This window comes from Macaca mulatta, chromosome 14 (genome assembly GCF_049350105.2).
Source record: "Macaca mulatta isolate MMU2019108-1 chromosome 14, T2T-MMU8v2.0, whole genome shotgun sequence".
Lineage (NCBI taxonomy): Eukaryota > Metazoa > Chordata > Mammalia > Primates > Cercopithecidae > Macaca > Macaca mulatta.
In genome coordinates this window covers 53,214,086-53,239,898 of record NC_133419.1, presented here as the reverse complement: position 1 = coordinate 53,239,898, position 25,813 = coordinate 53,214,086, and the positions used below count along the sequence as shown (strand labels likewise).

The window sequence follows — 25,813 nt, the reverse complement described above, 5'->3', positions numbered from 1 at the left end:
CTCTCCTCTTTGTACTCCAGTTTCCTCCTCTGTAAGACCAAGAGAACCCCTGCCCAGAGCATCATTGTGAGGATGAAAGGAGCTAGTATGTGTCGAGAGCTTCGCACAGTAAACATGAACTGGGGGATTATTTCACTGGGACTTGTTCTTATTTTCCTCTTGTTTCCAGCATGGGGGCCTTGTCCCCTTAAGTAGAAATGAGGTTAATGCACTTCACCCTTTTCCTGGTCATCCTGGGCCTAGCAGTGCGCTGGACACAGGGCCAGTGCTCAACACAGGGAGATGGGATGGTTAAATGAGGAATTCCCAGCACCCAACTCGGCTCAGGATGCTCTCCTGCTTAGAGACCTCTTTGGCTACCTGTGCCTGTCCAGACTTTGCCTCCTCTCCTTCCTTAGGCAAACTCAGCTGTACTCCTTCTTCCCCTCCATGCACCACGACGTGCCCCACTGCTGTAATAAACCACTTACTATAATCAACCATTTCACTGTTACACAAACATAGCAAGTTTTTCTAGATTCTTTGCCACCGCACAGTCCTTTCTGTCTTCCTGGAATGACTTCTTCCATCTGATAAGTTCCTAGATGCTCTTAAAGAACAAGCTCAAATGTACCTCCCCATTACACTTTTCTCTAGAGAATTCCTCTCCCAGAGCAGACTCAGGCAAACCTGCTAATGTGCTCCCACAGCGCCCGTTTCTCCCTCCATTGCAGCACTGTGTCATCATCACCCCCTCTGTGACTGTCTTCCCCACTAGATGAGCATGTTGTTGGCAGGGCCTAAACATAGTAGGTCTTAGGGACTCTGCTGGAAGAGAACATGCTTCCCCTCCCCTCCCGCCACACTCTTGACCAGGTCCCCAAGCAGCAGTCCTCAGGGAGCTGCACCCATGCCAATGGCCCCCTTGCCTTGGGGCTGCTCCTCCTGGTCCCCAGCCATGGTGGCAATGAGAGGGGATCGCCAGGGCAGACTGTGTGAGATTCCTGCAGAGCCTCACTGCCTGTGCTCTCCTTCTTGCAGAGTCAGATATCCGGCCCAGCAAGCTCCTAACCTGGTGCCAGCAGCAGACAGAGGGCTACCAGCATGTCAACGTCACCGACCTGACCACATCCTGGCGCAGCGGCTTGGCCCTGTGTGCCATCATCCACCGCTTCCGGCCTGAGCTCATGTGAGTCTGGGGCCCAGGGTGGCCCCTGGAGACAAGGGATGCCAAGGCCATTCTGCTGCATGCAGAATCTTCATTACTTGGTTCAATATTTCTTTTTCTGTGTTTCGATTTGAGATTTTTCTTAACATTTGTTCTTTTCGCTTTGCACTGATTACTCTGTCAGCAGTGCATTTGATCTGCGTTCCTAATATGTGAGGATAAAAATTGGTTCAGGCTTAGTGATGATATTCTTGACACCTCACCCCACACCACCCTTACCTCCCGACCCCCATCACCACACTCTTTGGAAATTTGAGCATTCACACCTTGGAGCTCCACCCTCAAGAGAGGAGTATGAACCAGACCTAATTCCAGGGACTAGTTTGAGGGTTTTATAGAATTAGGTTTGAGACCCAGATCCATAAGCTGTGTGTCCTTGGGCAAGCCACTTACCTTCTCTGAGCTTTAGATTCTTCATCTACAAATTAGAAAGAGCAGCAGGGTCATCGGGAAGATCAGGTGATGTTTGAGGAAACACTGTGATGCTGAAGCATGATGCATCTGTATTTAAATCAGCAGCAGCAGAACTTCACAGCCAGGTGCAAATCACAAAAATGACTGACAGCAAACCCTACCCAAGGGCTAGCAATTGGTACCTTAGGAAGCGAGGTGACCTTAAGAGGATGGACTCTTCTTTTTTTTTTTTTTTGAGACGGAGTCTCTCACTCTGTTGCCTAGGCTGGAGTGCAGTGATGCAATCTCAAATCACGGCAACCTCCGCCTCCCAGGTTCAAGCAATTCTCCTGCCTCAGTCTCCCGAGTAGCTGGGATTACACCACACCCAGCTAATTTTTGTATTTTTAGCAGAGACAGGGTTTTGCCATGTTGGCCAGCCTGGTCTCGAACTCCTGAGCTCAAGTGATCTACCCGCCTCTGCCTCCCAAACTTCTGGGATTATAGGCATGAGCCACTGCGCCTGGCCTCCCTTTTTACTTTATATGCTATATAATTTGATGTTTTTTACAAGATGCCCATTTTACTTTTGTAATTTTAAAAAGGTGATGTATTTAAAAGTAAAATAGCTCATAAATGTTCCCAAGAGGTTTAAATCATCTTCTGATGGCTTTAGCCCAGACAGCAATAATGTCATCATGGCCCGAGTCTGATTTTGTCCCTTCCTGACCAGTGGGGTGGTGGGGTGAGAACTGGGGGCAGGGGTGGGGTCACTGTTCCCCCGCCCCGTACCCTGCCAACACCTGGCAGAGTGTCACCCTCAGTGCTCCTTACCACCTGAAGGTGCTCAGCTCGCCGCACCTCTGCCTCCTCTCCCTGAATTTCTCTACTTTGTTTTGATTCTCTAGCAACTTTGACTCTTTGAATGAAGACGACGCTGTGGAGAACAACCAGCTCGCATTTGATGTGGCAGAGCGAGAGTTTGGGATCCCTCCAGTGACCACGGGCAGAGAGATGGTGTCTGCCCAGGAGCCTGACGAGCTCAGCATGGTCATGTACCTCTCCAAGTTCTACGAGCTCTTCCGGGGCACCCCACTGAGGCCCGTGGGTAAGCACCTGGACAGAGATTTTGCTTGGCCCCTTGGACCGTCTCTGTCCCTGTCACTGAGTCTAACTGCTCCTAACACTGGTATGGTCTGTTCTGGGGCTGCCCAGTGTGTTCCACTTGACTGTGAGGCCAAACAGGGGTGACTCCGTTCACCCAGCCTCTGTGCATGTAAGTGGATCTGTATGTCATTTACATCTTGAGTTTGGGGGGACGAAGTCTCGCTCTGTCACCCAGGCTGGAGTGCAATGGCACGATCTCGGCTCACTGCAAGCTCCGCTTCCCGGGTTCAGGCCATTCTCCTGCCTCAGCCTCCCGAGTAGCTGGGACTACAGGCACCCACCACCACGCCCAGCTAATTTTTTTGTATTTTTGGTAGAGATGAGGTTTCACCGTGTTTGCCAGGATGCTCTCAATCTCCTGACCTCGTGATCCACGCGTCTCGGCCTCCCAAAGTGCTGGGATTGCAGGCGTAAGCCGCCATGCCCGGCCAACACCTCCTTGTTATAGCCATACTTACTGGAGCCTGGTTTCAAATCACAGTTGCACTTTTATTTCCCAACAGATTCTTGGCGCAAAAACTATGGAGAAAATGCTGACCTCAGCTTGGCCAAATCATCCATTTCTAATAACTATCTCAACCTCACATTTCCAAGGAAGAGGACTCCACGAGTAAGTTTCGGCCTGGTTTTTGTTTTATTTCCCATTGCACATGGACGGGGTATGAGGAACGGAGATTGTCACATTCTCAGACTGTTGAGGCTAGTAAGTTACATGGATCAGGCGCTCCCGGAAAACACTAGTAAAACTTGAATTAGTTATGAGTGTTTTTGGAAGTTCTTCCTGGCACTGTGTAGCTAGTTTCAATGACTTCAAAGTGGTTATAGGAAGGACATGGTAGCGAGCTGATAGGACACATTGGTGAATGCTTTTAGAAGTAAATCAGATCAGCTCTGCTTCCTGAGGGATGGGGATGAAATGATTTCTCACTGTGCTGAGCAGTTTAGAACTTGATGGCCATCAGTTTAGTGGCAGAAGTGCATGGTGGTGATGCTCCATTTACACATTTGTTCCATTAATTTGTATTTATTCATTTATTCAACAAATATACATTGGGCTCTCCTATAGGTCAACTTTAGGGCTATAGTTTTCGTTTCTGATGAGGGAAGCAAATATATGGACGTGAACAATATATGGACCTTGCCTTTGAGGAGCTCAGAGCCTAATAAAGAGGTTCCCAAATGTTCTCAACTTATAGCACCCTTAGTGTCTCCGTAATTTTTTTCATGGTGCCCCTATACCAAAAGAAATACCTAACAGTTTCATTTATTAAGTAGTTAAGACCAAATAACTTAATAGGAGCATTTTTCAAGGTGTCTGACAGACATGATAGTGTTTTCCTAGAAAATTAAAAATATTCTGTGGTACCTCTGTGAGTTCACATGGTGCCACGAGACATAGTTTGGGCATCACATACCTAAGGAGCAGTGACAGTTTCGTGTGGATGCTAACATCTCCATGGGAGGCATGATGCCAGTTCTCTTGCTTAATGTGCCCACTTTACAGATAAAAATGGAGGCCTGTGGGTGCAGTGGCTCACGCCTGTAATCCCCACACTTTGGGAGGCCGAGGCAGGCAGATCACCTGAGGTCAGGAGTTTGAGACCAGCCTGGCCAATATGGTGAAATCCCGTATCTACTAAAATTACAAAAAATTAGCCAGGCATGGTGGCAGGCACCTGTAATCCTAGCTACTTGGGAGGCTGAGGCAGGAGAATCGCTTGAACCCAGGAGGCGGAGGTTGCAGTGAGCTGAGATTACACCATTGTACTCCTGCCTGGGCAAGAAGAGCAAAACTCCACCTAAAAAAAAAAAAAAAAAAAAGGAGGCTGGGTGCCTCGGCCAGGTCACCTGCTACTCTGTTGTACTTCATTGCTTTGCCCCTACCCCATGCTTTCTTCACACTAATTAGTCCACTCATTAAAAGGCATTTGTTGTGTATCTAGTTATAGGACATACAGAAGTGATGTGAGTCTTGACCTTGGAGTCCAGTTGGGAAGACAGGGAGCAAACTGAAAACCAAGGGTCCGAACCTTAGGGAACAAGGGAGTTTCAGGGGCTGGCAGAGGCAGAGCAGCCAGGAAAGAAGATGGGAAGGGGAAGGGACAGTTGGAAAGGCAGGGAGGGAGTTGAGAAGCTCAGGGAGGAGAGCTCTTCTACGGGATGGGCCCTGGAGACTGTGCCAGGCAACAGGGAAGCCAGCCAGGGTGAGGGCTGAGGACAGGCTATGAGATGTGGATGCATTGGGGCAGATGGCAAATGTCAGAGTTCTAGGACTAGAGTGGGGAGCTCCTGGGGTGGTCAGTGGGAGCAGACAAGAGAAGATGGGTGGAGGAGAATAGGACCAGAGTGAAGGCACTGGAGGGAGCAGGGGTGGCTTGGGGTGGGGGCAGTTGTAAGTACCTGTCCAGAGCTTGCCTGCCCTCCCCAGCATGGCAGGGTGCCCTCCACCAACAAGACAGTGGGCTGGAGGCCTCTGCAAGTTTCTGAGTCTCTCTAGGTGGCCAACAGTCTCTTTAGCTTGGCCAAGGCAGCCATATCCAGTCAGCCCCTCTGCCCGGGGGGGTGGGGCTGCCTAGCCTCCTTCTTTCCCTGGGCTGTGTGAGCAGTGGTCACTGTTTCCACTGAGGCCTGAACTCCCTGCTCCCTGGGATGCTGCAGCAGCTGTTTTGCCAACTCCAGGAGCAGGATACCTCATGCTTCTGTGGCTCCCTAGCTCTAGGAAGGAATGGGCTAGCAAGGCCTTAGCTGGGCAAGGAAGATGGCAACAAAGCAATTAAAATGATGAGCTGCATCCAGCGCTCTCCGCCTCTGAGCTGGCCCCACCTAGAGGCTCTGCGTGAGGGCTGCATTGCCCACCGTGTTCCCACTGAGCAAATGGGGCTCTCTTCTGGATACCAGTGGTCAGCTTGTTCTACCTGCAGCCCAAGGACCCCTGTCTTCGGCTGTTTGGCCCCAGGCAAGCCAGTCAGTGTTTCTTGAAGCTCTCTGAGCCAGACATGTACTGCCTTTCTCCATTCACTGCGTCTCTCCCGCTTGGCCCACAGAGGGAACTGGAGAGGGATGTTTCAACCTTTCACTCACCACACCTCTGTTTACGGAGTGACAGAATTGAAACAGCCTGGCCAGCACTGGCTTGGGACCTGGGGATGGTTAAAAGTCAGGAATCAGCAAGGCTGGCCAGGCCTTCCAAGGGCTGAGGGCCTTACTTCACTTCCCTCTGGCTCTGCTAGAAAATGCTTGAGGTGGAGGGTTCTGCCCAGCCCAATTCTGGCCCCTTTTGAATCCTGTTCAGTCTTCTTCAGGGTGTGTCCCTTGGCTACCCATTTTGAGAGGAGTCAAGGCCCATAGATCTGTTCTCTCCCCCAGCCTCATTTAATCTTTGCACTCTGCCCCATTTTTGGATAGGTAGAGATGTGGCCATTGAGTGAAGTGCCTGGCATGGGCATTACTTGTTCTCAGAGTGATGGAGCATTTCCTCTGGGTGGGTTGGGTGCTTTCATAAGGCTACCGGGTCACCACACTGTGCCTTGGCCATCACTGAGATACCTCTGCATTCTGTCTACCATTCAATGCCAGCACAGTGATCAGGGCCACATAGAAAGTACCTTCTTCCTTCGCCCCATCCTACCAGATACCTTGTTGTATCTGAATGATTTTTTGATTTGGGAATCTAATGGCAATGCTCTTTGGCCTCAACATTTCCCACTAGCAAAGAACGCTGAGTCCACCCTGGTCTGGTCCTGCACAGCCACAGGGGATGTCTGCACATAAGACTCTGAAATCCATGCACACTTCCACGTCTGTACGTAGGGGCTCCTTCACATTTACACCAAGATATCAGTACAACAAAACACGCAGCCCTCAATGACCTTGCTCATCAACCTTTCTGGAGTGGAGCTACAGGGCAGGCATGCTTGCACGAGTCTATACAATAGCCCTCCCCTCAAATACAGACAATAGCTGTACATGTAGGTGCATCTGTGTTTGACCTTCCTCCCTGCCCCTCCCTAACTTCCTCTCCATCTTCCAGAGGAATATCTTGATATGGGAATTGAGCTGTGAGTGCACATTTGTTTACAATGTGGCATCTTTATCTGAAGAGGATACACTGGTTCTCCGCTGAGTCAGGCTTAAGAACCTCCCTCCTGATTTTCACTGACGTTAAATTCTTCTTTTCCCCCTAATCTTATCTTCCTGATAACATGCAATCCAAGCAAGATGTATCAACTTCAAGCAAAATGAAAGGCCTTTTTCTCCATCAAGGATCTTGTTTACTTTTAGAGAGAGTAACTTTTCCATCCCACCGTGAGTGGCAACCCATTGGGTTGATTCGTTCTGAAAACTGGGCAGCCCACGCCTGGAAAAAGGAGAACTTGGGGACTATATTTTCCCTTAAAAGGCCCTTGGTCTGCTTCTGCAGATCTGTCTGTGGTTCTGGTGAGCATCTAAAAGCCTCATAGCAAGGGACAGTTCCTGGGGGCTCCAGGGCTCTTATCATCGTGCATGCAGGTGACACCTGAACATATAACCATGGCGTCTATCATTCCTGTGTGCATGGCACACACACAGACATACACCTTCAGACTCACAATACCCACCCGTACTCTCCTAGACCTACCATACATGGTGACACCTGTACTTATGGCCACTATGGTCATTACTGTACACATATGCAGAGCACTACTTTTTGTCCCATCCTGAGCCCACTCCAGGGGATAAAACAGAAGTTGTCGCTTGTCCCTGGAGAGCTCATCCCAGAAGCCAGGTGGGTGGCCCCAGGTTTGATCCTGCTCAGCCAGGTCCTCCTCATCCTCCAGCACTGGTCCCTGACAGAGTGGCATTCACAAAATGTGACGGACGTTTTCAGTGTCCGGTCTGAGTGGTCCAGGTTCCCCTCCCAACCCTCCTCTTCCTGAGCCACCTGCACAGACACTTTCTGAAGAGCCGGGTGGCATTATGTGCGAAGGTGCCTCTTCCTTCCATCCACTCATTCGACAACCATTTCTCGAGGGCCTATTTTAGGTGGAGTTCTCCTCAGTACGGGGGCTGCAGCAGTGAACGAAACAAGCAAGGACCCTGCCTTATGAACTTCCTCTCACCTCACTTCCCCGACTTCTCTCACAGAACCACACACCCAGCAGCCAAAGCTTCCCACTAGGTTTCCAGGACTTCTCATTGCAGAGGTTTAAAGAAGCCTTGGGGGAGTCAAGGGTGCCGCTTTCCAAGGCCAGGCCAGCACAGGGCCCTGGAGTACCCCTCCAGGTGCCCGCAGGTCATGGCTGAAGCTGTTCTCTCCCCTTTTCTCCCTGCAGTCTCAGTCCAGGATTCAGAGCTGATTTACAGATTGGGAATGCAGTTAGAAGTCAAGCAGACAAACACAGATTTACATCTGCTGGGGATTTGGCAAATGTTCTAGCCTCTCAGAAAGCTCCTTTGCTTGTCTGAAAAATGAGGGTAACAACGTGTACATCATAGTATTGCAGCAAAGATGAGGCGAGCAAATGTGTGCCACAGGTCTGAGCACTGTGTCTGGCAGGTGGAAGGTGCTCAGTAAATGATAGTTCTCTTCCTTTAGAAATGATGGTTAAATGAAGACACTTATTTTCTCAAAAGATGAGTAAAGCGATCTGGCTTGAACACTTGGTTCTGTACTGCAACCACAATCAATAGGGCCCTTTATAGCATACAAAACACTTTCATATACATCCCATTTGCTCTTGTCACCTTTGGAGGAAGGCTGGGAACACATTTTCATGCCAATGTTTAGATGGGGAAACTTGGACTTGGGGAAATTACATTTTGATAAGTCATGTAGGTGGTAAATGTCAAAGCCAGAAGTAGAATTCAGATGTTTAAAATTCTGTTACTCTGCCAAGCACGGTGTCTCATGCCTGTAATCCCAGCACTTTGGGAGGCCGAGGTGGGCGAATTGCTTGCGGCCAGGAGTTCAAGACCAGCCTGGCCAACAAAGTGAAACCCTGTCTCTACTAAAAATACAAAAATTAACCTGCGGTGTGGTGCACACCAGTAGTCCCAGTTTCTTGGGAGGCTGAAGCATGAGAATCACTTAAATCCGGGAGGCAGAGGTTGCAGTGAACCAAGATCACACCACTGCACTCCAGCCTGGGCAACACAGCAAGACCCTGTCCCCAAAAAGAGAATAAATAAAATAAAATTCTGTAACTAACACTGACCTCACCAATAGTGTCTAATACTTGTACAGTAGTACCCTCCTTATCTGCAGTTTTGCTTTCCAAGGTTTCAGTGACCTGTGTTCACCCATGGTCCAAAAATATTAAAAGGAAAATTCCAGAAACAATTCACAGTTTTGGATTGCATACCATTCTGAGTAGCATGATGAAATCTCACAGCATCCCACTCCATCATGCCTGGAATGTGAATCATCCCTTTGTCCAGCATATCCATGGTGCACTCGCTACCCACCCATTAGTCACCTTAGCTGTCTCAGTCACTAGGTCAAAAAAACAGCATATCTAGGGTTTGGCAGTATCCACGGTTTCTTGCTTCCACTGGGGGCCTTGGAACGTATCTGCCATGGATGAGGGGAGACTACTGTCTAGCACTTTATAGATTAAGAAGTGTTTTATGTCTGTGATTTCATTACTCTCACAACAGCTTATGAACTAAACAATAGAAGATCTCTTCTTAGAGTTAAGGAAACTGAAGTCAGAGTAGTTGGATGGTTTTCCTGAGATCACACAGCTGGGAAATAATTAGTACCAATACTCAAATCCATGATTCCTTGAAGAAAGAGCTCTCTTGCTGATATCACTGGCCATCTTCCCAACTATCACAGCTGCTGCCCAAATCAACAAAACCATAGCCTGCAATGGCCAACCTCTCCTCCTATGACCCATATCTAAATTATTCCTGGGCTAGGCTATACCAGCTAACTAAATATAAAGTTTGTTTGCTTTGAGCTAAAATCTCATTAACTCGGGCAGTATGGTAACATGGTTATCTTGTGCTGATCAAATAAATGTTCAGATTGGCAGATCTACATCTTTGATTTTTTTATAGGAAAATAAATTAGTTTAATAAATGCCTTTTGGTATATAGACTCTTTCAAATCATTGGGAAATCATGATAAGAAAGTGTTCTTAGGGCGGAAGAGCTGGAAACCTTAATGGGAAAAGAACGTAAGTTAGTTATTCTCATGTTCTCTTTGGGCACAATAAGTATTTTCTTTCTTCTTGTACTTTCAATTCTTTGTAGAGTGAAACAGGGTCTGAGGAAAAGGGAGTACTGAAGCAATTATGGTTCACAAATATAGATATACAGATAAGAAGAAATTAGATAAATCTCTAGGTTCGAATGTTCTTAACCTTTTTGTTTTAGCCTAGCTCTTAGTCAGTGCTTCAGTGTTAAATTCATAAAGAAAAGTAGAAACCATTCGGATATGTGTGTTGCTAACTTTTCCATAGACTACATTTGGTTGTCCCATGGATCAGGGTGGGTCAGAGAGGCTGAGGCTGTCCCTGTCCATGTCCTTTATTCCCCCTGAAGGATTTGGAGTCTTCTTAGGAGCTGCTGGCTGGGTACGTCCTTCCCAGGAATGCCCTTCATAAGCCCATGGCTAATATGGCTGTCTTCAATCTATCTAGGCTCCAGTGGAACAGTCCCACTTGTTGAGTACAAAAGAGAGTAAAATGTTTTACCCTTTGGAGGAAAAGCCAAATCCTCATTTAATGTAGAAACCAAAACACACACACACACACACACACACACACACACACACACACACACCAGAAAACCCTAAGATTATGCATGAAGCATTCTTGTTGGGTAGGACATTCTGTACTTTCACAGGCCCCAGGTTTGGGCTGGCCAGAGCAGCATTCCCAGGCTGTGGAGCTGGGGGTCCAGACAGCCTGTTCCTCTAAGACCCAACATTGTTGCAAATAAGGTCATCTGTTTCTCTTGGTGTTTGCCCAAGCTTTTGGCTTAAAATCATTTCCATTCACAGAATAATGATTTATTAGAAGCTGAGGAAAATGTTCAAGAGAAGGCAGGTCCCTTTGATGTGTTGTTTTGTGCTGCCTGGGGCAAATTTTTGAGCAAATATCAATGGACTAAACTATGGTTGATCTTGTCTTTAAAAACAAAACAATCTGGTGCTGGTAAATGTGGGGAGAGGGCAGGGGATGAAGAAGAGGACAAGAGACAGGTGCTTTCCATTGGAGGGAGGGGGTGCATACTGGGTTGTGTTTGGGGCACCTATACCTAGGGTTGTTGTTTCAGAACAACCCGGAGGTGAAAGAATCCTCCTGTGATTGGGTAGATTAGGATTTATGGGGCTGATTGGGCTGTATGCCTGGGTTTGAGGTGAGCAGGTGGTCTGCAGCACTTCCCCCTGCATCTAAAATGGTAGAAAGACTGGATTTAATGTGGGCCTGCGATGGAGGGCCCCTCTGAGACAGTAGGAGGCTCCCTGAAGAAGCGATCTATGGTCAGTGGGACATGGCTCCCTGGTTCTGACAGAGCTTGCTCTTTGGAGAAGGCTCCAGTGGCTGAAGACTGGTAGCAGAGAGGTCTTACCCTAGAAAAGGATGGGGGAGCCTAGGTGGACCCTAGCCCAGCGACAAGGGTAGACTTACCCATGGGTACAGAGGAGTTACTAAATTCAGTCTTTCCTACTCCAGCCATAGCATCAGCTCGGCCTCCAGAGTTCTGCTCATTCCCTGAGGAGACAAGCCTGACAGCTGAGTGCCCTCAGGGAGCCCTTGCAGGGTGATGTAACGGGCTTGGGTAGAGCAGGGCTTTCTGGATTTCAATGTCCAGATTCAGGCAGCAGAGAGTGGGCTGTGAGGAGTTCTCATAGGGCAACCATGTCATGTGTCATCTAAACCAGGAGACTTCTGACAGTGAAGGGGGCACTGTTAACAATTAGGCTGGGGCTAAACAGCAGTAAATCAGAACTACCCCCACCTCCAGCAAACCAGACTGTATGGTCAGGCTAGTCATCAGGCTATAATTAATGCTTATTTGAAGTTAATAAAATACTGTTTACTAGTATCTGTGATGCTGACTGAATTGCAGACTTGATTTGCCATCAAATCCCTGGGCAACTTATTTGAGCCCTGAGAGTCCATGTAAGTTGAACCCGGTCACCCTCTTGTAGGAGAGAGGCTCCCTGGGTGCAGAGAGACCCCAGGTGGTCTCCATAAGGCAGCACACTGAAAGCATCAGCAGACCTGGCTGTGGCCTTGGGCAAAGCATTGAACTGCTCCGAGCCCAAGGCCACATTGCAATGGAGATCATCCCTGTCCTGCTTATGTCACTGGGATTCTTTTTGCTTTGATATTTCATGAAGATCTTTTGGGATGTAATTCTGGCCCCTTCTGACAAAGCCTTGGCTGCTAGGTGGCGTGAGGTTCTCTCCACTATGCCTAAACAAAACTCTGTGACAGCATTTGTCACAGTGCAGAGTAATTTACTACCATGCCTGCCTGTAGGCTGACAGCTGTTTGTGGGCAGGGACACATCCACAGCACCAGCTCAAAGCCAGCCCTATACCCTCAGGGATCTTAGTGGGACTGAAGCCCTTAGCCCTTCGTGGCCCCCTGAGCTCACCCTGCTTTCTTGGCCATTGCAGGTGGATGGTCAAATCGGAGAGAATGACATGAACAAACGGAGGCGGAAGGGCTTCAATAACCTGGACGAGGTTTGTGTACACAGTGTGGGTTTAAACAGAGGCTTGTTTCCTGACAACCAGTGGCCACAGGCGGCCTCACTGTGATAGCAGCCTGGCCCTGTTCCTTCCCTCTCTCATGAACCACTGGGTTCCAAACTTGGCGTGATGGAAAAACAGTTGGGGTTTTGGATCTCGCTTCACTATTTAATAGCTATGTAACCTTGAGAAACACAACCTCCCAGGATGTTCTTGTCTGTAACATGCAATGATACACTTGAAATACATGAAACTTTGCAGGACTTTTAAAGATGAATAAGATGAACGTGGTATCTGATACATGCTAATCAATATACAACCACTATTAATAGTAAATAGTAAAGAGGCATCAGCACTCCCACTTTTCTCCCAATCATCATTTGTATCCTTTTGCGTTTCCTTTGCTTCTAGTCTTTAAGGCAAATGTCCTGGTGCCCACAAGTGCCACCTTCTGGTGAAAGAAGAAAATTACAGGTTACTTTGTCAAAGGAGAGCCTGAATCTCTCACCTGCTTCTGAAAAATTGATCAAGCGGAAGGAGTATCAGTTCCTGCTTCCCTGGGCAGCTTTTAAAAGAGACCTGAGATATACACATCATTAAAAAAAAAACATTCCAACTCCATAAGCATGCATATTGTCAGCGAAGTGTGGGATGCCAGCTTTCGCCAGCCTGCTGGCTGACCTCAAAATGATGACACAGAGGCATGAGGGATGAGCTGTATAATACATTGATATCCGATGGATAGGAGGTAGAAGGGACTTTTCTACTGTTTATGGTCAAAGAGTTTTTATTGCCGTATATTTGCTGACATGGTTGTTCATGTCTGACTTGCTGCATCTCACAACAGTGAGCTTTATAATAAATAAAGTCATGAGGTTCACCTTGGGGAAAGCAGCAGCCAGCCAGTCAACCCATTATCTGTGATGGTCAAAGGGAAGCACTGACAAAGGAAAACAGGTTCAGTTCACATCTTAAAATATCAACAAACCCATTCTACCCAATGAGTTCAAAACACCTTGGGTTGAACATTTGCCTAGAGCTTCTTGAAGGTGCACTTCGAGAAGCACTGTTGCTTCTCCACCTCTTGGCTGTGGTGTAAGCAAGAGGCCAGCAAATAGAGACACAGAGAGGAAGCAGAGGCTGCACGGGGCTACAGACACGTTCCATTTCCCAGATTACGGGTATTGGCTCTCTAGCTTCAGGACATGGGATTTGCTCTTGCCTGTTCCCAAGAAGCTTCCCTTGGGTACACTTTGTCTCAGGCAGTCTTTTCCTGCCTTTCACCCGTGGCTTATGTAAGGGTATGTGAGTGTTGTTTCTGTTACTGGCAAGACAGGAGTTGGAGTGGGAAGAAATCTGGTTTGTGTCTACCCTTTCTGAGATGGCCCTGGACAGTCTCCTAGGGCAACGGTTTGCTTAAACTCAGTTTTAACAAAGCAATATTCTTTCTAAATTCTTGCTACTCAAAATGTGATCCAAGATCCAGCTTAGGGGAGTCTTGTTAGTCAGCAGCTGGTTTCTTGTTAGAAGTACAGGCTTTCAGGGCCCACCCCAGACCTACGGAAAGCAAATCTGCTTTTGAGGATTGATTTCCTGGTGATTTGTAGGCCCGTTGATGTCTGAAAGTGCTGGCCTATCTGGCCCACTGTCCTGGGCCAGGTCTTGTACAAACAGTGATCACTCAAGTAAGCATACCCCTTCCCACTCAAGCCTGCACTGTTGTGCACAGTTACATTTCACTTTGAAGGAGGGTGTGCCTCTTCAGTTTGTGTTTGTCCGATACTCAGAGTGGCTCCACATAAAAGGTTTCCATGGGGCTGCCACACCTAGGGATCTTTTTTAAAAAATTAACTATAGCTTGCCTTTTCTGGTGAATTTCTTCTAAATGAACACAACTTTGTTGTCGTGAGAATGTCTCTTCCTGTGAGGGACATTCCTGGTGTCCTTGGGAAAACTTACTACCCATTTGCTGTGGCAGCACCATTTATACTTCTGAGGCCTGTGGGAGGAGATCCCGCAGTAAGGGGGAACAGACGTTCTTAGTAAACACTGGTCATTTTCAATTTTTTACTGTTAGCAGATGAGCTAGAGAAATCTTTTTTTTTTTTTTTTTTTTGAGACAGTCTCGCTCTGTCTCCCAGGCTGGAGTGCAGTGGCCGGATCTTGGCTCACTGCAAGCTCCGCCTCCTGGGTTTACGCCATTCTCCTGCCTCAGCCTCCCCCGTAGCTGGGACTACAGGCGCCCACCACCTCGCCCAGCTAGTTTTTTTTGTATTTTTTAGTAGAGACAGGGTTTCACTGGGTTAGCCAGGATGGTCTCGATCTCCTGACCTCGTGATCCGCCCGTCTCGGCCTCCCAAAGTGCTGGGATTACAGGCTTGAGCCACCACACCCGGCTGAGCTAGAGAAATCTTATATGGAACTCCGTTTTATAAAATAGCATAACCAAATGACCAAGGTCTACATCACCACCTATAAGTCACGTTGATATCATGCACCCTGCTGTACTGGAATGAGAAGATCATTTCACCTCAGTGGTGTCCTTCCTGGAAGTCTAATCATGAGAGAACATCAGACCAACCCAGATTGAGGGGCTTGCTATAAAACAGGTGCTCAGTACCCTTCAAAAAGTGTCATTCTGTAACAGAAACTGTTAGAGTTTGTAGGAAACCAAGGAGACAGGATGATGAAATGCAGTGTGGGATCCTGGATTGAATCCTGGGACAGAAAAAAGATATTAGTGGAAAAACTGATGCAATCCGAATAAAGTGTATAATTTAGTTAATAGTATTGTGCCAATGTTAATTTCTCAATCTTGATGACAGGAGCAATTATTCCAGATTTAACACCGCGGGCAGCTGGGTGAAGGGTATGCAGGGACAGTCTGTGCTATCTTTGCAACTTTTGTGTAAATCTAAAATTGTTTCTAAATTAAAAGTTTTCTTTAAAAAGATAGCAAAAATAGAACAGGGCTGGTTAAAGCTGGGGGTGGTTACAGAGGGGAGTGGAGAAAGATCTCCAGAGCCCAGGCCTTGCCTGAGTGACCCCCAACCCTGCTTCCTTCATTGTCCCCCCGCCCCCACTCTTCTCCTCTTCTCAGCCAGATGATGTATTTTTGAAAACCATTTTGTTCAACACTTCATGATTATATTTGGTTTTTGCAGTAATCATGTGAAATAGATTACTGTTCTCACTTTATACATGAAAAAATGTCACAGAAGTAAAGTAAATCGCCAACATCACAGGGCTAAGAAATGAGAGTCGGGATTCAAACCCCAACCGCCTGGCTCCCAAGCCTAGCTGTGCTCATCCTTTGGAAACCTGCATCCCTCCTGTGAGCATTGCCTCTGCAGGTGGCCCTGCTGCCTGTGCCTCCCTTCCTCAGACCATGGAGGGAGCCCTTCTGCAGGAAACTAGTCCCACATCCTGAGTCCCCAAGTCTGCTTTCTGATATCTGGATTCCAGGATCCAACCATCAGTGTCCCGTTTCAACCTTTGCAGCCTTCAAACTTTTCCAGCCGTAGCGTGGGCTCCAATCAAGAGTGTGGGAGCAGTAAAGAAGGTGGAAATCAGAACAAAGTCAAGTCCATGGCGAATCAGCTGCTGGCCAAGTTTGAGGAGAGCACTCGGAACCCCTCACTCATGAAGCAAGTGAGTCACGTCAAATATTCACTGGACTGACTTCCTGGTGACTTTTCAGCAGGAATGTTCTGGCTACTGGTAGACTTCAGATATGCCAGCCAGGCCTGGTCTCAAGGAGACTCCTTCTAGATCAGGAGTCAACAGACTTTTCTATAAGAGGCCAGATAGCAGTTTTTTAGTGCTTTGGAAGCCTTACTGTCTGTTACAACTCTGCCATTATAGTCGGAAAGCAGCAGTAGACAATACCTAAACAAATGAGCCTGGCTGTGTTCCAATAAAACTTTATTTACAAAAAACAGGAGCAGGCCAGATATGGCCCATGGGCCTAGTTTGCTGATGGTTGTTCTGCATTAAATAAATCCATTCCCTAATTTGGTTTTGCTTTCCAACCATGACTTGGTTTGCAGCCAGTTTTGAGATGATACAGTTTGAGGGAGCTTTGAGAGGCTGGCTGGCTGGGAAAGTACAAAGTCTACAGTGAGAAGATCCATCCAAACCAGAGGAACTGAGTCCGAGCTCACAGTATTGAAGGCCATCTTCCCAGGTGTTTCCTGGCCCTCCCCTCTCTCCCTGCACCAGGGTCAGCCTGGCAGGGCTGTTTTGTCTGATGGGGGTCAGTGTGAGGTTGGAGGAGACGGAATGCTGCATCAGGCTGTAGGCTTCCTCCTGACTCTGGCTCCGAGGTCTGTGCCTCGTGGTTCCGTTTGCTCCCCTGAACTTCCTTTAGGGTGCTGTTTTCACATTACAGAAGCTTGGGAAAAGAGATTTGGTTTTTCTGTGGTGAACGCCTGTCACATGACAGAATGAGACTCTATAGTTAATTAGCTTTAGAGGCAACCATAGATGTCTCCTTAGTCTTGATGTGGACTGTGTCCCTCCTGGGAGAACTGACCTTCTCCAGGAAGGGAAGGGATTTTATTATAAGGGGTCATTTCCTTGAGACTTGTAATTCTCCACAAATTGTCTTGATTGCCCATTCTGGAGGCTTGGTCCCTCACAGTCCCCAAGTGCTGATGAGGGCTCAATTCCATCGGAAGCACCAGAGCATCCCTGTCCTTGAGTGTGCAGGAAGCTCTTCTGTTTCCAGGTGGACTCCTGGGCCAGCCACCCTGGCCTGGCACGGGCTCTGACAGTGCCTGCTTAAGGCCCTGTGTCTGAGCCAAAAGCAAAGCCACCCTGGGATTCACACATTGTCCATGAGAAGGGGACTCCAGGACTTGCTGTTCACATGGACAGGGAGCCAGGGCTCAAGTTTCCCAGCTGGGCCTGGCTTGCAGGAGCTCAGCCCAGTGCTTCCTCTGCACTTGCAAACTTTGTCTCCCTGCTCCTCTTCTCTCCTCCTTCTGAGCCTCTCAATCTGACTCACCTTTTCCTTCATGTCTCCTGTGGCTGCTTTTTTGGACTCGCCTTTCTTCTCCCAGGAACGCTGTGTCTCAGGGATAGGTAAGCCCGTCCTGTGCTCTTCCTCTGGCCCTCCTGTTCACTCTTGCTGCCTCAAGCTGGAGGAGGCCACACCCAGCCCATCACCTCCTCTGAAAAGGCAGGTAGGGCTCCTTCCAGTGGATGCTGTTTTGGTGAAGCCAGAGGGGACTTTGATCCAGAGGGGTGGGGTCAGTGGCTCTTCCCACACCACAAGTAGAGCTGATTGTAGATTTTCTGGACATACCTTGATGTCACCACACTTATAGGTAAGAATAACCAAGTATGCAACATCACAAAATACATGTTATTGATCCCTTAGCCAGTCAGAGGTATCAATTGACCAAATACCATGTTCTCAATGGTGCCGCTAGGGAAAAATAAACTGTACCACAGGATATTTTGTATGATGCCCTATGATGCTAAGCATTATTTGCAGACCATTCAAATAGGCTGATTTCCATATCAATGAAAAAGTGATGTTGGAATGGGCCCAGGTGGCCACTTGGCTGGACCCATTGAAGGGGTAAGGCTGGGATGTGGTAAAGGCCTTCCTGGTGCCAGAGTAGCTGAGGACCTGCATAGTGGGCAGGAAGGCAGCTGGCAGTCACGGAGTGTGGCTTATGGCAGGTAGTGCTCCTGGGTTTGGAATCTGAACCAAATCACTATCATTGACCATAAGCCACAAAGTTGTCTGGTCAGCATTAGGATTTGTGTGTTGCTCCCAGGTGGTGGAGGTTGAGTAAGGTCGGTGTGAATGCAATGCCGCAATTTTATGTCTGTCTGCCTCACCTGCGGAGCTTTTAAAAAACTACCAATGTCTCATGCCCAGTCCAGAACAATCCAATCGGAATCTCTGGAGGTTGGCCCCAGAATTGGGTCTTTTTTTTTTTAAGTACCCTAGATGTCAATATGCAGCTAGGATTGAGAACCAGCATTGTAGAGGTTTTGATTCAGGGGCTGGGGGTGAGGCCCGGGACCGTGTGTTGTGAATGAGGAGGCCAGGCAATTTTGCTGCAGGTGGTGGAGAGTCAACACCTGGGGCTGGTTTGGAATCTTACTTAGGGTTGCACCTGGCGCGCCCTTTGTCTCTGGTCTTCATGGGGGGATCCCTCATGGCGGGGGGTGTGAAAGGGCCACAGTAGGGAAGGAAGCTTAATTTTCCCTCTTTCCCAGTTCCCTTCTGTGGTCGTGACGGGGCATGTGCTCAGAGAGCTCAAGCAAGTGTCTGCTGGCAGCGAGTGCCTGAGCAGGCCCTGGAGAGCCAGAGCCAAGTCTGACCTACAGCTGGGTGGGACAGAAAATTTCGCTACCCTGCCTTCTACCCGCCCGAGGGCACAGGCTCTTTCCGGGGTGCTGTGGCGGCTGCAGCAAGTGGAGGAAAAGATTCTCCAGGTGAAAGACTCACTGTTTGCCCTGTCTCTGTCCACGTCTGGGTGACTTCCTTTCTTCCCCTCCCTCCTCCTACCCAGGTGGGTTCCTCCTCCCTCTGCCCATGCCCTGTCTCCCATCCTGCTGTGTGTGGTGAGCAGACAAGGCCCCCGGCTGCCTCCCTCACCCACTTCTTGGAAGCAACTGTCTCAGCCTCTGTCACTCTCTCTCTTTTCTTTCTCCTTTCTCACCTTCACTGCAGAAGAGGGCTCAGAACTTGGCCAACAGGGAATTTCACACAAAGAACATTAAAGAGAAGGCGGCTCACCTTGCCTCCATGTTTGGACACGGGGATTTCCCGCAGGTAAACATGGGGCTTTCAGAGCCCCCAGGAACCCAGATGTTGGACATCCAGCCAAGTGACCTTGAATCAGGCTCTGAGCTCAATTTTCTCCTCCTTCCTCCTTTTATAGCATGAGGAGCTATTTATTTTTCAAGCCATCAAATAACACAAGCTGGCATCTAAAAAAGACCCAAATGCAAAGATTCAAAATAAGTAAATACATCAAGAGAAAGGGAAAACTAAGACAGGAAAGTAAACTTAGATCAAGAAAGGCATTACTAAACAGAAGCACAAGCCAGTAGACCCTAGATATTTTCCAAGCAGGCTCTGAGCTTCCTAAGGGTCAACACAAAGAGGAAACAGTCATCAGTTGCAGAATCACAGTGCCTTTACCCAGTTGCTTGTGATGTTTTTGAGTGGGAGAGAAATCTCCCTGTGGCCCTGATCAGGAAGATACTGAATGATGAGGCCAACCATATGCGGTAACTGGAGCTCTACTTCCCCATGGGATAAATTCAAGCCAACAAGAATGGCTTTGCCTTAGAATTAGGAAGTACAGCCTCCTCCAAGCCAGGTACTTATTTGGAAATTTGCGAAAAGAAGAGTGTGTGCTCAAGAGGAAATGAGTTGATAATGAGATCCTGCAGGTGGGTGCATGTGTAAAGTCCTCCCTCCCTCACAGCACGCCTGTCCCTAGAACTTACCTCTCTGCTGTTTTCACTTAGTCTCCTTCAGACCTGCATCTTCTGCTACTTGGTGGAATCATTGGTGTGGGAAGGATGCTTTACACTTCGTTCATTTTTAGGATTCCACATGCCTGCCAGGACGCTAGCACAGTTGCCTGCTGCAGCTATAGAGGCCCCTGCTGTGGCCACCTGCCCTAAAGCAGCCCAGGGTTCTCCTCTCCTAAGCTCGCAGCTGCTACTTCATACCAAGCTCCAGGGTGAGGGCTTTGGTAATTGGCGTTGGTGTCTGAGGCGGATGTAGGCAGGAACAGATTGAATCTGCATGAGCTATTTTGGTGTGACAAGGGAGCTGGAATAGTTGCAGCAGAATTCTGTATAACCAGGAGGCAGATAATCCTTTCTGGCTCCAAAGACAGGGGTTTCTGTGTTGTCCAGAGACATGGGTCTCCTTTCTTTGCCCCCTTGATTGCACAGGCATGGGACTGCATGATCGAGGCATGATGACCAGGTGTGACTCCTGGGATAATCCTTGTTTCTTCTATTTCTGTTCTGTGCAGAATAAACTACTCTCTAAAGGCCTGTTTCACACTCATCCTCCGTCTCCTCCCTCTTGCCTCCCGTCTCCTGATCCAGCTGCTTCTTCCTCTCCATCAACTATTGACTCTGCTTCTCCTGCCAGAAAGGTAGTTGTCCTGAACAATTTGCTTTCCCCATTGCCTGCATGTTCCCAGATGTTCTCATGCTCCACTTGACCTGCACAGACACACATCTTGAGCCTGGCTTGGCTGGAATAAAAATTTGTAAGATATTTTACAACAGTGCTGGATTCGATTTTGGTTTTGTGTTAGAGCACACAACACGGCAGAACAGGCGGCGTACAGAAGCTTGCCAAACAGGGCTCATTCATCCAGCAAGCATTAATCAGGGCCCACCATATGCCAACCTCCGTGCCAGATGCTGAGAAAACAGAGAGGGTAGTGCCGTTCCCTTACTACAGTTGAGATGGGAAATAGCACATTAGCATAGAAATAAATGACATTTTGATGATACCAAATATCACATCACATACTGCCGAAACTTGCCTGTTTTGTCCTAATAAGATGGCAATTTCACATGATAAACTTAACGTAACACCATTCATTCTATAAGAGGTATAAAGGGCAAGGTTGTAGGAATGGAGAGGGGAGAAGACTGGGAGGTAATACGGAGAAGGTAATATGGGAACTGAGTGACTGTTGAAGGTTCCATGGGGGGATTTTGCTAGAGAGAAGTTTAGGGCAAGGGCGTTTTGGAGAGGGGCTAGCCTGTGCAAAGGCAGGCAGGCAGAGCTTGCATGACATGAAAAGATAGAATGTCTGGTGTGACTTGAACTTGGGAATAAAAGCATTTATGGTGGCATGGAGAGTGGAAGTGAGCCCACTCTGTATAAAGGAATTTCATTTTATCCTCTGGGTCATAGGAAGCCACTGCAGGATCTACTCCGTTCTAGAAGGACGACTCAGTAGTGCAGAGATCGGCATGGAGGATGAGAAGAGTGGGGAGCTAACTTTGGTTAAGCAGTTAATGAAATGCACTCACGAACAATGATTAAGACTGGGTTTGGGAGTGCTTTTCGTGTTTGACTTGTCCTCCTGTTACCTCCTGTGTGGAGAACAATACCAGGCTGGGGTGGGAGACAGTCTGTCTTCTGGGAAGCCTGGCCTCTGGAATGAATGAATCTAGAAATGGGTGTGAAGCCTACCTCATGAGCTGTTGCTCATGGAGTAGGTTTGGAGTCTCCCCCACTCCACCCCGCCAACTGTGCTTCTCTGTTCACAGCCAGTGTGTCTGGCTCCCACCGAGGCTCTGTGTGTCATGCTGAATGTGCCACTGCCAGAAGGAGTGCTGGTCTGTTTCTGTGCTGTTAAACTGGTGCACAAACCAGCTCCATGCTATTGCATTAGTGAAAAATTAGAAACTGCCTCTTGGTGTGTAATTAGGGGTCCCACCCCTGTTGGCCCCCACCTCTGTGAGGAGAATGGTGTAGGTAGAGTCCATAAGAAAGGAACAAGGAATCTTACCAGCCCCTCCCCATCTGAGGCCCCCAATGTGAATGGGAAGCACCCCAGAAACGGGTAACACAGAGAAACACACACATGATCTTCAATGCCACTGAAAATAGCCATGTTCAGCATATCAAGATCCCCAGCCACCTGCTCCAGGTCAGCCACAGGCCGGCTGTTTGACCTTAAGTCTCCTGACCTATCTGGGCCTCTTTACCTCAGTAAGAGTGGTTCTGGGCTCACGTTCCAGTGAGCTGTGTGGGTGGAGACAGGCACTTTTGTCATCACCATCAGCAAGGTTGCAGGGTAGGCTTTTTGCCCAGTTAGGGAAAGGTGCCTTCCCCAGGCACATACTGTCTGCTATGGGAAAAGGTCATGGCACCCTTGGCAGGATGGTGGGAGGGGAGAAGGCACTTGGGCACAGACCAGGCAGTGGCTTGTGCCCGTAGTTGGTCAGCCAGGCCCACACCTTGCTTCTCTCTGGCCCAGTCCCCTCCAGCTGCCTAGGCCCTTCAGGGTAGGACCAGGCAAGGCCGTCTCTTGTCCCTGCCTTTCTCTCATCCCCAGGAAAGTCTGGCATGGTCACTGTTGGGGCCAGAACTGCTGCAAAAAAAGCCCCTACACCTCTGAAATACCCTGACTTGGTTTCCACTGGGCATTGGATCCTTCTAAGAGGGCAGGGAGCAGCCTGCTGGGAGCATGCACAGCTGCTGGGTAAGGCAGAGATGCTTGCAGCCACTAAGCGTGTCCCCATCACATCATCTTCACTCCTGCTGAGGCCCTGCCTGCCGCTGTCTCTGGCTCTTCAGGCAGCCCTCCCCTGAAGATTCGGCTCCCTATCAGCCATTAGTTAATTTTCTCCTCCAGAAGGGAGGCCACTGCTGATCTGGCCTGTGGCGTGGCTGCTGGCCGTTTGCCATGCTGGTGAGCTCTTGCAAGAACAAGGAGGCACTGAGCGTTTTCGCAGCTGGGCAGGGGCGCCCTTCACTGGGCTGGGAGCTACCCTTTAGTCCTCCTGGGTCGGAAGAGCACTGAGCATTGCAAAAGGAGCTTTCTCCACCAGTGTCACTCCGAAAGCCAATGTGTGAACATTCATTCATTCATTCAACAAATTTATTTTTTTTTTTTGGCAGGAGGACAGGGTCTTTCTCTGTCACCCAGCCCAGAGTGCAGTGGTGCAATCATAGCTCACTGCAACCTCAAACTTCTGGGCTCAAGCGATCCTTCTACCTCAGCCCTCCACCCCTGAGTAGCTGGGACTGCAGACGTGAACCGCCACCCTCAGTAAACAAGTATTTACTGCATGAAAATCCAATGTTTAGGCACTTCAGGGTGTCAGGATATGCATCAATGAATAAGAGTTAAATCCCTGCCCTAATGAGGCTTACACCCTAGTAGCCTACAGCAATCAACATATTATATCAGTAAATTATATAATGTGTTAGAGGGCAAGACACTATTTCCTATGAAAAAATTAGAGCTGGTGGTGGGGACCTGGAATGCTGGGGAGGGAAGGGTGGCGATTTTAAATGGAGTGGTTGGGTGGGGGCTGGAGAGCTCTTCCTGTGATCGTGAGAACTGAGCAGGAGCAGAGTCACAGATAAGGCAAAGGCTCAGGGAGGAGACTGGAGCCCAGTGTTCCAACTCCCAGGCCAGTGCTCTCCTGTGTCCTGCAGAAGCCACGTGTGCATGGAGGCCTTGTCAGAGGCCCAGAGGCTGTGTCCATGTAAACCCCCACACTCAGGGACAGGGAGGGCTTTGGGGTCCAACCCCAGATCTGCTCTCCCCAACTCTACAGCTTTGTTCCTTGCTTCTCCCCAGTTGTGGTAGAACAATTGCCCTATTTTTGTTCTTTTAAAAAATTCAATCTCCCAAGCCAGCATTGGTCATTAGATGATGATGTAATTGGACTATTTTGACAGCTTCCAACATCTTAATTTTTGGCTAATGTTTCTTTCACAGTATGGCTGGGAATGGTGGAGGAACTCTTAGAATGGACTCTTGGGCAAGTCACTTAGCCTCTCTGTGCCTCAGTTTTTCTGAGTACCTACACTTGCAGGCTCATGCAGGTCACACTGTGAGTCCATTTTAGGCAGCTATGGATGGAGTGGTGAGTTTCTAGTTTCAAGCAGTCTTAGAAAGGATATTGCCAGCCTCACCCATTGCCTTGACTTCCCTCCCTCCCCAAACTCTGCTCCACCGTTGATTCAGCACTGGGCTTTGCACATGCAGAATTTGGCAGAATCACAACCTTCTTTGGGGAGAGAACTGGCTGTTCCTTAAAGTAGGTGATGACTTGGTGATAAACAGATTTATTCTATCCTGGTGCAGCTCAGGGAGCTTCTGTCCTAGAGCCTGGGGTCTTAATGCTTCTTCCAAACAGATTTTGGGCTGTTCTTTTTGCTCAATTGACCCAAGTTTGCCTGAATTCAGGGGAGCAAGAGGAAGAAAAATGCACGTGGAAACTGATGGTTAGTCCTTGGCAACTTCCTGACAGGCAGCGTGTCTCTGTTCCTGCCCTAGGGTCTTCCACGCCAATTCCGAGGATGCAGGAATAATCATCTCCTCATGGGAACTGACTTAGCCAAACTTACTATGAGGAGCGCTTGTTACTCACAGGGATGCAAACTTGAGTTGCTGACTCCAAGACAGGGAGCCAGGGCTCTGCCTTCAGACTCCACTTGCCCACTCTCTCAGATTGATATTCCACTGTAAAATTCAGAGTGGTGCTGTGGGTTTCTTGGCCTGAATGGTCACAGGGAGTCTTGAGGGCTCTCATGGGGAGCTCAGATCCTTGGCAGAGTCTGTCTTTCCAGGCTGTGGACTGTGAGACCTATGCCCAGTTTTATGTCCCCAGCACCATCCCATCAACCAGCCCTCTTCTGTGATCTCGGCTCCCTATCAGCCATTAGTTAGTTTCGCTTTTCCAGAAGGGAGGCCACTTTGCTGATCTGGCCCATGGGATGGCTATTGGCTGCTGGCTGTTTGCCATGCTGGTGAGCTCTTGCAAGAACAAGAAGGCACTGAGCGTTTGCACAGCTGGGCAGTCGGGGCGGGGCGGGGGCTGGGGGTGGCCTTCACTGGGCTAGGAATTGCCCCTCAGTCCTCCAGGGTCAGAAGATCACCGAGCATTTTAAAAGGAGCTTTCTCTACCCTTGGGGGTGTTTGTTTTAAAACTGGATTTGCAGGGTTTACTCTAGAGATTTGCATAGTAGAAGGAAACAGGGAAATGCTGGGAAGTTTTGTCTGGGGCAATCTGCCTTTGATCTGGTAGGAGGATAAATCTCAGGGACAGGTCTCAAGGCTGCCTCCAACCTCACTGTTCCTCCTCCTATCCTGGGAATAGAGCTAGGCAACCTTTTGGAGGTCTCCTGTGTGCATCCCAGCCTGGGGGGTTTTAATTTGCAGAGTGCTGGTATGGAAGAAGGATATGAGTTTCAAATCAGACTTGAGTTCAGAGCACAAATTACTCACTGTGTGGCCTTGGACAAGTTTGTGAACCTCTCTGAGCATTAGTTTCTTAACCTATAAAATGGAGAAGAAAGCAGCTACTCCTGAGGGTAACTGGAACACTGCAATGTCCTAACCTATGCAAAATTCCTGAAGTGTCCTGTAAAGCTTCTCTTTCCCCAGTGGAAGAGAATTCTGAAAGAAATCTTATTTACCTAAAATGCATGTTGATCCCTCTCTTTCTAAAGGAAAAGAAGTCACCTTCAGGGTTCCATTTTCATCCCAGCCATTTGAGAACAGTGCGTCCTCAGGTGAGTTAGAGCCTCCCTGAACTTTAGCTGCCTCACCTGCAAAGGGGGATTATCAGACCCACCTGCAGGGCTCTGGGAGTTAAGCGCAATG

General features: G+C 48.5%; 1 protein-coding gene across 50 annotated transcripts in view; it reads left to right on the top strand.

The window, feature by feature from the left end:
- Positions 1 to 25,813, top strand: part of MICAL2 (microtubule associated monooxygenase, calponin and LIM domain containing 2) — a 241,431-nt gene that overhangs the window by 111,281 nt on the left and 104,337 nt on the right. For 22 of the 50 annotated variants that reach the window (XM_077963295.1, XM_077963289.1, XM_077963282.1 and 19 more), the window contains 6 exons: positions 1,021 to 1,168; positions 2,509 to 2,708; positions 3,271 to 3,377; positions 12,384 to 12,452; positions 15,960 to 16,109; positions 25,660 to 25,722. In XM_077963295.1, coding sequence (XP_077819421.1) covers positions 1,021 to 1,168; positions 2,509 to 2,708; positions 3,271 to 3,377; positions 12,384 to 12,452; positions 15,960 to 16,109; positions 25,660 to 25,722 — 737 coding nt within the window. Of the gene's footprint in view, positions 1 to 1,020; positions 1,169 to 2,508; positions 2,709 to 3,270; positions 3,378 to 12,383; positions 12,453 to 15,959; positions 16,110 to 17,521; positions 17,645 to 18,695; positions 18,915 to 19,152; positions 19,255 to 20,476; positions 20,603 to 25,659; positions 25,723 to 25,813 lie in introns of all 50 variants that reach the window. The other 28 variants (XM_077963306.1, XM_077963302.1, XM_077963300.1 and 25 more) reach the window with 4 other exon arrangements.